Genomic DNA, 13621 nt, shown 5'->3' with positions numbered 1-13621 from the left:
GATTGATTTTGCAAATGACACTGATCAAACTCTGATCTGAGTTTCGGCATAATGTGGTCCGATTCAGATGAGAGAATTATAGCATGTTGTGAGGAGAAGATAGGGAACAAAATGTCTTCATCTTCCCATTCCTTGAGTCCACAGAAATCAACCTGCAGTTGGATGTCATCCGAGTGCAGTCCGATGATTTCCATTCACCCATAGACTTGCATGCTGTGATTTTTTGCCAAATTGGCATGAGATAAAAAATATTGATTAGCACTGCCTTTATGAGGAACATTGGTCCAAGTGCTATCCAATAAAAAAGTCTGTTACCCCTTGTCTAATGTATACACTCGTGTGATCGAGTCCTAAAGGGAGTTAGAAAGATGGCTGATGTTTTCCAAAACTAGCTCCATCTGTCCATTGATTGTGTCTGATACTGTTCATTAGCATTAATGATTATTATGGGACTGATATTCAATACCACACACATTCTGTGAGCAGATGTGGCACTGTTTTATTAAATAAGTAGCCTTGTCTTTGAATCAGGTTCAACTCATTTATGAAGTGTGGTTTAACTTGTCTTGTTTTCCATTAGAGACAAAGCAATTAAGGCACCTTCTGTCACGAGTAGAGCTGCTCGGACTGGCAAAAAAACGGGACCGGTGGATCACTGCTCAATTAAAAAAAAACCCTGATCCGCTCCAGAATCCGGTGCCCATATAAGTCAAAGAGGACCAGAATCCAGAGACTAAAAACGTTGGAGAAGGGATAGGGGGGTAGGAGCACATGTGGTATACTCACCCAGGCGGTGTCATGGCGGCAAACTCCTTGTGGGTCATGCTTTTCTCTTCTGGAGCCAACAATTCAATATTCATTGTTTTACTTGCCCACCAGCGTGTGTAATTTTTTGCAGTTAGATGCTCCCACACTTTGAGTGTCAGTGTGTCAGCTGACTGCAACCAATCACAGGCGCCAGGAAGGCCGGTGGGCGGGGAAAGCAGTGCAAGTGTCTGCGGGTCAGTATGGTGAGCGTGCATGTAGACAAAAACACATGCGGCCCGCTCTTGTCAGAAGAGTGTGCGGCTGTGCTGGGTGATGCGATGTCAGACTCGTACAAGTCTGGCATGACATCACCTGGCGAGGCCTGCTGTTCTCTGAACATGAGCGTGCATGTACCTAGAAACACATGCGACCCGCTCCTGTCAGACGTTTGCGCGGCTGTGCCAGTGATGCAATGTCAGACTCCTACAAGTCTGGCATGACATCAGCCGGCACGGCCTGCCATTCTCTGAACATGAGCGTGCATGTACCTAGAAACACATGCACGCTCCTGTCAGAAGTGTGCGCGGCTGTGCCAGTGATGTGATGTCAGACTCGTGCGGGTCCCTTGCAAGTGTGTCTCCTGCCTAAGAGAAACCGCATGTGGCTTTTTTTTTTTAATTTAAATAATTTAAAAAAAAAAAACCAATGTGCGGTCCCCCCTAATTTTAATACCCAGCCAAGATTAAGCCAGCTGGGGGCTGGTAATCTTAGCCCGCAGCCGCCCAGTATTGCCGCATCCATTAGATGTGACAATCCTGGTACTTTACCGGCTCTTCCTGAGTTGTCCTGGTGTGTTGGCAATAAAGGTAATGAGGGGTAAATAACAGCGTACAGCTGCTACTAAGCCCTAGGTTAGTGATGGCACAGGCATCTATAAGGTACCTGCATCACTAATCTATAAGTGACATTAAATAAGCACAAACACAGAGAAAAAAAAATCCTTTATTTGGAAAAAAATACAAAAATGCACAACTCCTTCACCACTTTGTTAATCCCCAACACACCCCTCCAGGTCCAGCGTAATCCACACGAAGTCCCACAATGATGCATCCAACTCTGCTACATCTCACAGCTAGTGGGCATAGAGCATGACCGCTGACTGTGAGTGCAGCCTTTGACTGAGCCGCGATGAGTGAAGACTGCAGGCAGATGCTGTCACAGGCTGGGCGCACGTCTGACTGCAACCAATTACAGACGACAAGACAGCCGATGGCCTTGGAAAGCATGGAAAGCTGCGCAGTACAGGAAGTGAGTGCACGACCCGGAAGCAGTTTATCGTCATGACACCGAGTCTCGTTAAGTATGAAACTTTCACTTGTTTTCTTTATTTTTCAATTAATTTCCCCAGTGCAGGATCCGGATCGTGCACCTGGAATCCTGGGCCTACATCCGGCACCCAGGTATCTTTGAAACCGCGCGGATCCGGACTTTTACAGTCTCAGGTATACCCCTAAAAGTAGGGATACCTGAATTTCCTTTCTGGCTCTGCTCTTGATCAGCCCTGATCTTCCACCCCCTCCCCCAGGGGGGCTGGGACAGGAGTGAGATTGAACCAATAAAATTAGACAGACAGGAGAAACCAATATTCTGTCAAACACAGCATGCACAGAGGTATCAGGCAATAAAAGATAAGGAGAAAAAAAGCAGTGAGGAAACAACAAGACCGTGGTGAAACTCCACAACCACTCCAGGCAAAAAGAAACACTTTCCAGATAGTCTGGGACACCACAATACACAGACCAACAGAGTATAACCTATAGCTGGCATGGGTAGAAGATTTCATCCAGCTTAAATATGACAGGAGCAGATGTGATTGGCTTCCTCACAACATGTGATCAAAGGAGCGTAACAAGCAGAGTAGTAGAGAATAACTCTTTATAGCCTGTCTATGAGTGAGCACACAGCAGATCGATGCCCAAGTCTGCCTGTGTTGATCAGAAACACTAGAGAAACCATCAAGCGAAGTGTCAAAATCTGCAATGTTAATAGAGCCTGACGCCGCCATGACAGTCGGTGAAGTTTGTGCAAAACTCTGTGTGACACTTTGCTCCTGCATCAAAATACAGTTTGGTCTTTGATCTATATTCAGGAGAGAAGTGATTTCATAAAGTTTTTAGATTGTTTCTTTAAGAAACTTTTTGTGCTAATGATATCTTACTATCACATCATTATTGGCAGTGACCAAACTAATGACTCTCCCACCAGTTTTTACAATTTATAGGACCATTTTTTTTTCTGATGCACAGCGGGTGAAGGAGAGTGTCAGTGTACAAAAGATTGAAAGCAGGGTACTCACCTCTGTTAAAGGGAACCTGTTTACTTATTCATGCTGCCCAAACCATCGGTACTGCAGCCAGGTATATTCTGCTCTACAACGATCTGGCGTTTTGGTAAAGTTATGGTTAGAAAATCTGGGCAGGAACTATAGGCAAAAATGAGACTAGTCCAGTGCAGTCCCCTGGCCGGATTCTCCCTGCACTGCTCCAGGCAGGGCCGCCACCAGGGGGGGACAAATAGGACTCTAGTCCGGGCCCCAACAGAAGGGAGACCTCGTCACGCTTCATTTATTGGCTTGTGTGTGAGGTGTGGAGGCGGAGCAGGGATGGAGGCGGAGCTGAAGTGAAGCCTCAAAGGGGCCCCAAAATTATGTCAGTCAGGGGCCCTGAAATTCCTAGTGGCAGCCCTGCTCCAGGGGATTGACAGGTCTATCCCAAGAGAAAAACTTATGAATTACCTGTAAGAACAATGGGAAAAGCCAGCTACTGGTAGTTCTGGACTAGTCTAATATCTGTCTATAGTCCCGGACGGCGTCTTCTAACTATTTTGTATGAAATGTCTAAGTGTTTTAGACAAAATTATACCTGGCTCTGATTCATACTGCTGTGATTTTTGCAGCATGAATCAGCTGACAGGTTCCTTTTAATAATTAATAATTGCACGACACAGTGGCTTTATTCCAAAACATGTAAATTTTTATTATTACCAGAAATAACACACATGATAAAAATAAGCAAGGTATGCACAACCGAGGTGGATACCACCAAGGGACACAATTGTAAAGTTAATAGTAGTAAATATAGCACAGCTGTATAGACCTAGCATGCTAGATTAGTTGTCCACCATGCCCCTGAATTCATGAAGGTCTTGATGAACGAGGTGTGCTGCAGTTGGACACTCCTGATTCATGAAAAGTGGAGAGTCTGGTGAGTGGTGTGCATCTCCCCGCACCATGCCAGAAATATTAATCCAGAATGGACTGGAGTGAAAATTGTAGAGTAGGGAATGCCTTCACTCGTCATGAATTAGACAAGCCTTGGTGCTGCACTTCCATCCTGCCCAAGCACCAGGAACCAGATTCCGGATCTGGTCCGGAATCTGGTTCCCATATAAGTCTATGGGAACCAGAATCTGGAGATTAAAAATGTTGGTATAGAAGGAGATAGGGGGAAGGAGCGCATGCAGTGTACTCATCAAAGATCTGTCATGACGGCAAGCTGCTTTCCCGTAACGCTTTTCCCTTCCGAAGCCGACAATTAACCCTCATTGAATATTCACTGCTTTCCCCACCCACCATGTAATTGGTTGCAGTTAGACGCGCCCCCACCCTGAGTGGCAGCGTGTCAGCTGACTGCAACCAATCACAGGCGCCAGGACGGCCGGTGGGCGGAGAAAGCAGTGCAAATGTCTGCGGGTTAGTATCATGGTAAAAAGATAAATGAATTAGTAAACAACATCGGCATAGGGCCCGCGTATTCTGATACCAGCACAGATAAAGCCCATGGCTGAAGCCCCCAGCAGTTGGGCTTTATCATGGCTGTATATCAAAATAAGGCTGGAGTCACACACTTGCGCGATTCTCGCATCACATCACCCGGCAACCGCAAACTCTCCTGACAGGAGTAAGTCAGATTCATGTATTTCTGTGCAGCTGTACGCTCGTGTCTGGAAAGCACCAGGCCATGTCGGATGATGCGATGCAAGACTCGCGCAAGTGTGACTCTGGCCTTATGGTGCGCTCACACGAACCATGCGACTCGCATGAATATCGCATTGCATCACTTGGCAACCGCACACTCTCCGGACACAAGCGTGCAGCTGCATAGAACTACATGCAGCTGACCCGCTCCTATCAGGAGAGTGTGTGCAGCCGTGCTGGGTGATGCGATGCGAGACTCATGCAAGTCATTCGCAACTGTGACTCTGACCTAAGAGGAACCACATGCAGCTTTTTTTTTTTATTATTATTATTTAAATAAATAATTTACGGAAAAATGATGTGTGGTCCCCCACATTTTGATACCCAGCCAAGATAAAGTTGGTATATGGGACTGTATTCTCAGGTTGGGGAGGTCCAGTCTAGAAATATCAGCATCCATTTGATGTAACAATCCCTGAGATTTACCTCTCTCTTCCTGGTTGCCCTGGTGTGGTGGCAATCATGGAAATAAGGAGTTAAAGGCAGTCCACAGCAGCCATTATTTCTGGATTAATAATGGCAGCATCTATGACATCCCATTACTAATCTGTAAGTGACTGTAAATAAACACAGACACCGAAAAAATCCTTTATTTGGAATAAAATACAAAGAGCACCCTCTTTCACCACTTTATTAACCCAAAAATGCCCCTGCAGGACCGACGTAATCCACACAAGGTCCCACGACGATTCCAGCTCTGCTACAACTCTGTCACAGCGAGCAGCAATAGAGAACAACCGCTCGCTGTGCGCTCCACCGAAAGAATGAATGAGAGATGTAACGAGACGCTGTCACACAGGCTGGGGGCGCGTCTGACTGCCACCATTCACAGAGGCAAGGCTGGCTGGTGGGCAAGGAAAGCAGTGCTGAATGCATATGGACAAGCAATGATGAGTGGAGGCTGCAGAACCAGCGTACAGCTGCGCCGGAGCAGTGTACAGATGCGACGGAGCCTCGGTAAGTATGAAGGGCTTGCTTCATTATTATTTTCTTTATTTTTTCTATTTAACTTCTCGAGTGCCGGATACGGATCAAAAAGCAAGAATCCCATGAGGATCTGGACTTCAGTCTTGGTCCACCCAGCTCTAATAATTAATAATTTGTACGATATCCTTACTTTTGACTGGTTCATTAGTTGATACGTTCTGTCAATTAGTTTGATACTTTGTAATGTTTGAGTTTGTTTCTATATTCACCCTCTGAATTGTCATGTGGTGGAGCTATATAAAGATTAATAATATTATGATTATTATTAAAACTTGAATTGACTTTGTCCAAATGAATGGCCGAGGCACTTTATGCTATTGACGGACTGTGGCTGTATTTGGCAGCTGCTACATCTACAGTATATGCCATAAATTCTAGGGGAAGATAACTCCAGCGGTTTTGATCAGTCTCATGAAAATTGAAAGCAATAACCGATTCTAAAACAGTCATTATTTAATTCAGTATAACCAAGTAATTAATTGCGTTTGTTCATTGACTTTTTGTATTTTCTTGAAGGTGCGGAAACAAACAAGAAACAGTCACAGTATGAAATGAAGGTGCGTTCCTTTATCTCTTTATGTTCTTCTTTTTATTTCTATGCAATTATATGTCTACCTTTTATCTTGGGGAATAATTAGTAAAAACTCTTTTGCATTCAAATGTTGGAATTGTTGTAATAGTAATTGTAGATCTGACAGTGTTGTTAGGAACAAATTTATTAGAAAGTGCTCATGTCAGTGTTAATGAATGAGCTCGATGGAGCTCAGCAGCACCCCTAATACAATAAGGGGTGTAATTTTTCATGTATTTTATGCATGGGCATAACCACATCCCTTTCTGCCCATATTCCGCTCATGCTTCATCAATATTGGCATACCTGGCCGGTGATGGCGTAATAACAGCAAAAGTCTCCATAGTGCTACCTAGTAAATGGAGTGTGTCATCAGAAAATGGCCTTATATCAAATCATTAAATTATAATTATATATTATTAAATTATCATTAAACATTATATTAAATCAAGATTTTTTGTGTTAGATGTATTTTTTAAATATTTTTTTACTGTTTTTTTTCATATTACAATCTTTATTAAAAAAAAACGTTATCTTGCAATTTTCACACTGGCTACTGGGGCTTTTTAGACCCATACTTCCTGTTTTTTTAAGAAAACATTTACAGAAGGCCCAATATAATTAGAGGCAGGATTAGAATGACAGGTCACACATCTATACACAGCTGATAATACAGCGTCCACCAATAAAAATGCAATGCACATGCTCATTTGACATTTCAATAGAAAGAAGAGGGTTGGGATGTGAGCATTGTGACTATGCACATGTGTTATTTCCTGAAACAATAGGAAGATATGTTCAATATATTTTTATTGAAAACAAGTTAACATAGAATGAAGTAAAATGCATTTGCAACGTTTTAAAACAGGTGGTCAAACTAGACCTTCATCTAGTAGCAAATGATTAATTATAAAGAAAAGCATACAGATACATTTCTTAAAGAATAAAATAATCAAATAATCCAACATGTTTCTATGCAACATTTGTTAAAAAAGGGGGAACCTCAAAAGAATCTCCCTTAAAGGGAACCAATCACGAGGATTTTCTTATATAAGCTAAAGCCAGTGCTATACTGGCACTATCAGGCTGATTCTCTACATACCTGTAGTGGTCAGCTCGGATGCATAGGTTTTGAAATCCAAAAAAAGTAAAGTTTATAAAATTAGCTGCTTGTTGAGTGGCAGTTGCAATAGAGCAGATAATAAATTCATTGTTATCCCCTCCCCCTGTTAGAATTACACAAAGAAAGTAAACATTCCAGCTCACCAATCTGTAGATTTAGATGTCCATTTGGGCCAGTGCACGGTGTCTGTGGTTGGCTTCCACAGGTGTAGCAATCATTGAAGGGAGGAAGGGGTAGAAACAAATCCAGCACTGATGTCCATAAAAAAATTATTTTTCTTTATTTCAAATTCATCATAAAAATTAGAATGAATCAATCCTTCCAAAAGCCCTGATTACGCCCAGGCATGAAAAAACGCAATGTGCGCACACAGCCTAAGTGTTTCCTTGGTTAGAATTGTTCAGCAGCCCAATAATGGGACATTAATGCGGGCTTCACACGGTATGATCTATCGTGCGATTGCACGAAAGATCGTACCTGCCCCCGCCGTTTGTGCGTCACGGGCAATTAGTTGCCCGTGGCGCACAAAGTCGTTAAACCCCCGTCACACGCACTTACCCGCTGAGCGACCTCGCTGTGGGCGGCAAACATCCACTTCCTGAAGGGGGAGGGACATTCGGCATCACAGCGACGTCACACAGCCGCCGGCCAATAGAAGCGGAGGGGCGGAGATGAGCGTGACGTAAACATTCCGCCCACCTCCTTCCTTCTGCATAGCCGGCGGCTGCCGTGGGACACAGGTAAGCTGTGTTCATCGTTCCCGGGGTGTCACACGGAGCGATATGTGCTCAAAAATAAACAATTTTTTAAAAATAAGCAACGAGTACACAACTCACGATTTGTGAGCGATTCTGCGTCGCTCGGAGGTGTCACACGAAACGACGTCGCAAGCGATGCCAGATGTGCGTCACGAAAACCGTAACCGCGACAATGCATTGCGCGATAGCTTGTCTCGTGTGACGCCGCATAACTGTTGAGAGCCAGGGAAGATGTTTCAATGGAATATGTAAGCCTTCCTGCTCCAGTCCAACTTCTGCTTGGTCACCGAATGAAAATGCCAGTCTATTAATCGAACTAGATGAGAAGCATGAAAGTACATTTTGAAATTAGGAAGACCTGCTCTACCCATAGATTTAGATTAAGTTAATGTTTGCATGCCTATCCTCGGCCTAGGCCTTCCACAGAGAAAGCTGACAAGGACAGAGCATAATTTACAGAAAAAACTATTAGGGTAAGTTCACACAGTGCGTTTTTCGTGGCGTTTTTGCGCGTTTTTCGGGTGCGTTTTTGGCCTCAAAACTGCATGACTTTGCTTCCCCAGCAAAGTCTATGAGTTTTCAATTTTGCTGTCCGCACACAACTTTTTTTTTAAGCTGCATTTTTGAGCTTAAAAAAAAAATGGACATGTCAATTCTTTCCTGCATTTTTCTGCGTTTTCCCCCATGCAATGCATTGGAAAAACGCAGAAAAACGCAGAGATCAAAAACGCAGCAAAACACAGCCAAAAACGCTCCAAATCGCGGTAAAAACGCATGCGTTTTTTGCCACGGGTGCATTTTTGTGCGTTTTTAGCGGCCAAAAACGCAGTGTCAAAAAAACGCAGTGTGTGCACATAGCCTTAGGTGGACAGATGTGAACAGTTTGAAAAATATACAGAAAGTGAGGCAAAAGGTCCATTTTGATAGGGTTCTTCCTTCCGAATCAAGATAGTTTCAATAGATTTTTTTAGGTTTGATTTAAGAGTGATTGATAATTGAGTGCAAAAAGTTTAGCGGAATTAGAAGGAATGAGCCCTTCCAAGTAATCCAGTGCCTCAGATTGCCACTTGAAGGATAAATTATCCATTACCTGCTGAACATCTTCTTGTGGAAATGAAATATTAAAATCTTCGTTTTTTGAATAATTTACCTTAAACTTACTTAGGAAGCTAAATCTATCAAACGCCTTCATTTAAGAAAGTAAGGAAGTCCAAGGATAAGAGACATAAAAGATCATCTGCATAATGAGCTGTTTTGTGACATCTAGATCCTATTTTAATCCCATGTATTTTAATGTTATTTTGTATTGGATTGGCCCAAGTAGTCCATCACTATTACGCACAGAAGAAGAGAGAATGGGTAGTCCTGTCTGGTTCCATTTCTAATCAGAATAGGAAGTTAAGGCCCCGTCACACGCAGCGATATCACTAGCGAGCGTACCGCCCCCGTCGTTTGTGCGTCACGGGCAAATCGCTGCCCGTGGCGCACAATATCGTTCGGAGACGTCACACGGACTTACCTGCCTAGTAACGTCGCTGTGGCCGGCGAACCGCCTCCTTTCTAAGGGTGCGGTTCGTGCGGCGTCACAGCGGCGTCACTAAGCGGCCTGCCCAATAGAAGCGGAGGGGTGGGGATGAGCGACCGTAACACCCCACCCACCTCCTTCCTTCCTGATTGCCGGCGGCCACAGGTAAGCTGTAGTTCGTTGTTCCCGAGGTGTCACACATAGCGATGTGTGCTGCCACGGGAACGACAAACAACCTGCGTCCTCAACAATCAACGATTTTTTGAAAATGAACAACGTGTCAACGATGGACGATTTGGTGAGTATTTTCCATCATTAACGGTCACTCGGTGTCACACGCGATGTCACTAACGATGCCAGATGTGCGTCACGGAATCCGTGACCCCGGCGATATATCGTTAGATACGTCGTTGCGTGTAACGGGGCCTTTAGTGTCTATGAAAGATCCAGTGTCCAGTGAGAAAATTGCAAGATTTTTTTTTCTTATATTTTTAATGCAGATTGTGACATGTAAAAAAAAAATTGCAAACATGTATAAAAACTACATTTAACTTAAAAAACTAAGTCATTTTTAGAGGATACAGTCCCTACAAGGTGTTTTACCCTAGAAGTCTGCCCCTAAGTGTCCCAACATGTTTTTACCTCATATTAATGGTAAAGGTCAATGTGATCATACCCTGTACACACAGTTCTGTCTAATTATAAAAGGGTGTTCAAATTTTGAATCCCATTGATAGAAACATAATGAGGATTTTAATATTTTTGAGACAAACTATAGTTATATAGCAGATTTGTTGTACAATAGTCTGTTATGTTCTGTGTAGGAATACAGTTGACAAATAAAGATCTCGGGAAAAATTACTACAAGGCATTCAGCGTTTGCTTATGTTTGTATAGCGCTAAATGACCGATTACTCTTTAGATATATTGTGTCCAAAATCACTCAATGGTCTTTTATTAGAGACACATGTCATTTCTCAGTTTAAGTTTATTTATGTTGAAGTTATTCATGTGACCTTGGAGTACAGCGTAAAATCAAATGAGTAATAGTATGAGTAATATTTTCTTGGCACACTCTAAGTTTCCTGATAACTGTGGATGGACTTTTTGATAGTAGTGTCATGCGCTGTCCGAATCCGCACATGCAGATTACAACTGCGGCGTCGCACTCTGTTCACATTGCAGAGTCCAACAGGCAACCTGGCCTCTCTTAAGTGCTCAGCTCTGCTAGGCGTCGGCTGAGTTGTTTCTCTGCTCCCAGGGTGCAGGCATTAATCTTTTTTTGGAGCAGTGTGCAACTCTTCTGAGAGCAAGGTTGCTGATCATCTTTCAAAGCTGTTGCCTTACTATTTAAGGCTGGGGAGTGTAGTAGGAGACCGTCGAAGATAGTATCAGCGATCCCGGTCTCCGTGGTTGTCAGTTCATGGTGAACAACAGTTGCTGTTCTGCGTGGTGTGAATGTTCTCCTGTTGTGAGTTTGTTCCCTACCCATTTCTTTATTGCATAGTCCACATATTGTCTCTCCTTTGTGCTGAATGCAGTTTGTATGAGGTTTCATTCTCCATTGTCCATGTCTTTTCTGTGGGGTTTTGTTTCTGGGTTTCTGGCCCACTCCCAGGGTGGGGGGAGTAAGATCGGGGCTTGGATAGGAGACAGGGTCACGTTGGGGGGCTCGGACCTGGCTATCATCAAGCTTATCTCTGAGAAGAGGGACAGCGCAGGATCTTGAGTCTTAAGCTGGGTTCACACTAAACGACAGCGACAACGACGTCGCTGTTACGTCACCATTTTCGGTGACGTAACAGCGACCTTGTAAGTCACTGTTATGATCGCTGCTTGGCTGTCAAACACAGCAGAAGCAGCGATCATAACGTCGCTGTTCTACATGTGCAGAGAGCAGGGAGCCGCGCTTAGCGCTGGCTCCTTGCTCTCCTACAGTACACATCGGGTTAATTAACCCGATGTGTGCTGCAGCTACATGTCACAGTTCAGAGAGCAGGGAGCCGCGCGCACTGCTTAGCGCTGGCTCCTTGCTCTCCTTGCTACAGTATACATCGGGTTAATTACCCGATGTGTACTGCAGCCACATGTCACAGTGCAGGAGCCGGCACTGGCAGCAAGAGCGGAGGCTGGTAACCAGCGTAAACATCGGGTAACCAGGGAAAGGTCTTCCCTTGGTTACCCGATGTTTACGCTGGTTACAGCTTACCGCAGCTGCCAGTGCCGGCTCCTGCTCGCTTCATTTCGTCGCTCTCTCGCTGTCACACACAGCGATGTGTGTGTCACAGCGGGAGAGTGACGACCAAAAAATGAAGCTGGACATTCAGCAACGACCGGCGACCTCACAGCAGGGGCCAGGTCGTTGCTGGATGTCACACACAGCGACAGCGACGGGACGTCGCTGCAACGTCACAGAAAATGGTGACGTAGCAGCGACGTCGTTGTCGTTGTCGCTGTGTGTGACACCAGCTTTAGGGCCAGTTTAGGAACCCCTAGCCCGCCAGTACATTTCCCATGACAAGTTCATGCCCTACAAAGTTCATCCTTTCGTGACAGCTGTTTACCCTCTTGTACAAGAACATTTTCCCTTGGACAATACACCATTTCACCAATGTCGAATAGTCATGAATTGGTTCCAGGAACATGGCCCTTGACGTTTTAAGAGCTTCATTCTCTAGATTATCAATAGGATAGACTGAGGGAAGCTGTCCTGTGCACATGGGCCAATATTCCTGCAGAACGATATCAACACCTACCGGAATTAATTTTTATCACAAATTGCTGTCATTCTGACGATCAAAGGAGGTCAAAAGTGCTATGAGATGGATGTCTATAATAAAGTGGTCATTTGATGTATTGTTTAGTGTTGTATTAATTACTGATCCCACAGGTAAAGTTCATATGAAAATATTTCATGTGCCATTTTAAAGACTTTAACAAATTGTAATTATTCATTCTGTGCTTGTAGGACAAAGATATAAATTCTAACGAAAATGTTCCAGATTTTACCGTTAACTCCATATCACACGAGTTCATGGCAGAACCATTTGACAAAGGATTTAAAAGATTTGGTGATTTTCACTATACCTCAGATGATGATGACGATGATGATGAAAAGAAAGTTGGCATTGAGAATGTAAAAAGTGAAACATTTACAAGAGAGATGACGGCTCAGAAGAAGTCAGCTGAAGATGACACTGATTCCAAAGAAGAGATTGAGCTTCAGCGCTGGGTACAGGAAAGCTATGCCCAGGATGACAGATCTTTTGAAGAAGAACCAAAGAAAATTGAACACGAAGTAGAATTCCAAGTTGCGTCTTCCAACAGTGACAAGTATGGTTACATTGTAACACAAAAGAGGTAAATGTTTGACATTGAATAATTTAACGCTCTTTTTAAATATGGGTCGTAAACATTTTAAGTGTATTGCTGCATTATCTTATTGGTACCATATATATTGGAGAGATATAAGATTGCTTAATTCGAAATGCAGTGGTTAATACAAACTGGTCAGTTTCCATGAAAATGATGTCCCCTCAAAAACTAGGTGGCACTTTTTGTCCACAGTCCCTTTTTTTACTACTTTTTTATGTGTCTATGGCATTCTATTGGGGCTAAGACTTTAATGCCTCTGTATCAATGGAATATTAACCAGATCAAATAAGAAAGATAAGAAATACATGGGAAACAACTAGTCACCTGAGTTTAATTGCACTTAATTACCAGGCATTTAAAGAATTTGAAGAGTTTTTGGTATGTAACAATGGAAGTAGCATAACTATGCAATCTGAGATTTATCAATCGAGATGTAAGGAGGCTGAATGCTGTCGTACATTGGATATCCAAGTAATCAGCAAGATGATTATCAAACTAG

General features: G+C 43.5%; 1 protein-coding gene across 1 annotated transcript in view; it reads left to right on the top strand.

Annotated features, from left to right (window-relative positions):
- PTPRN2 (protein tyrosine phosphatase receptor type N2) overlaps positions 1–13621 on the top strand; it is a 1389072-nt gene that overhangs the window by 508882 nt on the left and 866569 nt on the right. The window contains exons 8-9 of the mRNA XM_075315450.1: positions 6287–6327; positions 12716–13107. Of these exons, the coding sequence (XP_075171565.1) occupies positions 6287–6327; positions 12716–13107 (433 nt within the window). The remainder of the gene's footprint in view (positions 1–6286; positions 6328–12715; positions 13108–13621) is intronic.

Source organism: Anomaloglossus baeobatrachus, chromosome 6, assembly GCF_048569485.1.
Source record: "Anomaloglossus baeobatrachus isolate aAnoBae1 chromosome 6, aAnoBae1.hap1, whole genome shotgun sequence".
NCBI classification, from domain to species: domain Eukaryota; kingdom Metazoa; phylum Chordata; class Amphibia; order Anura; family Aromobatidae; genus Anomaloglossus; species Anomaloglossus baeobatrachus.
The sequence above is the reverse complement of the archived record's forward strand: the minus strand, read 5'-3'. Positions and strand labels throughout refer to the sequence as shown.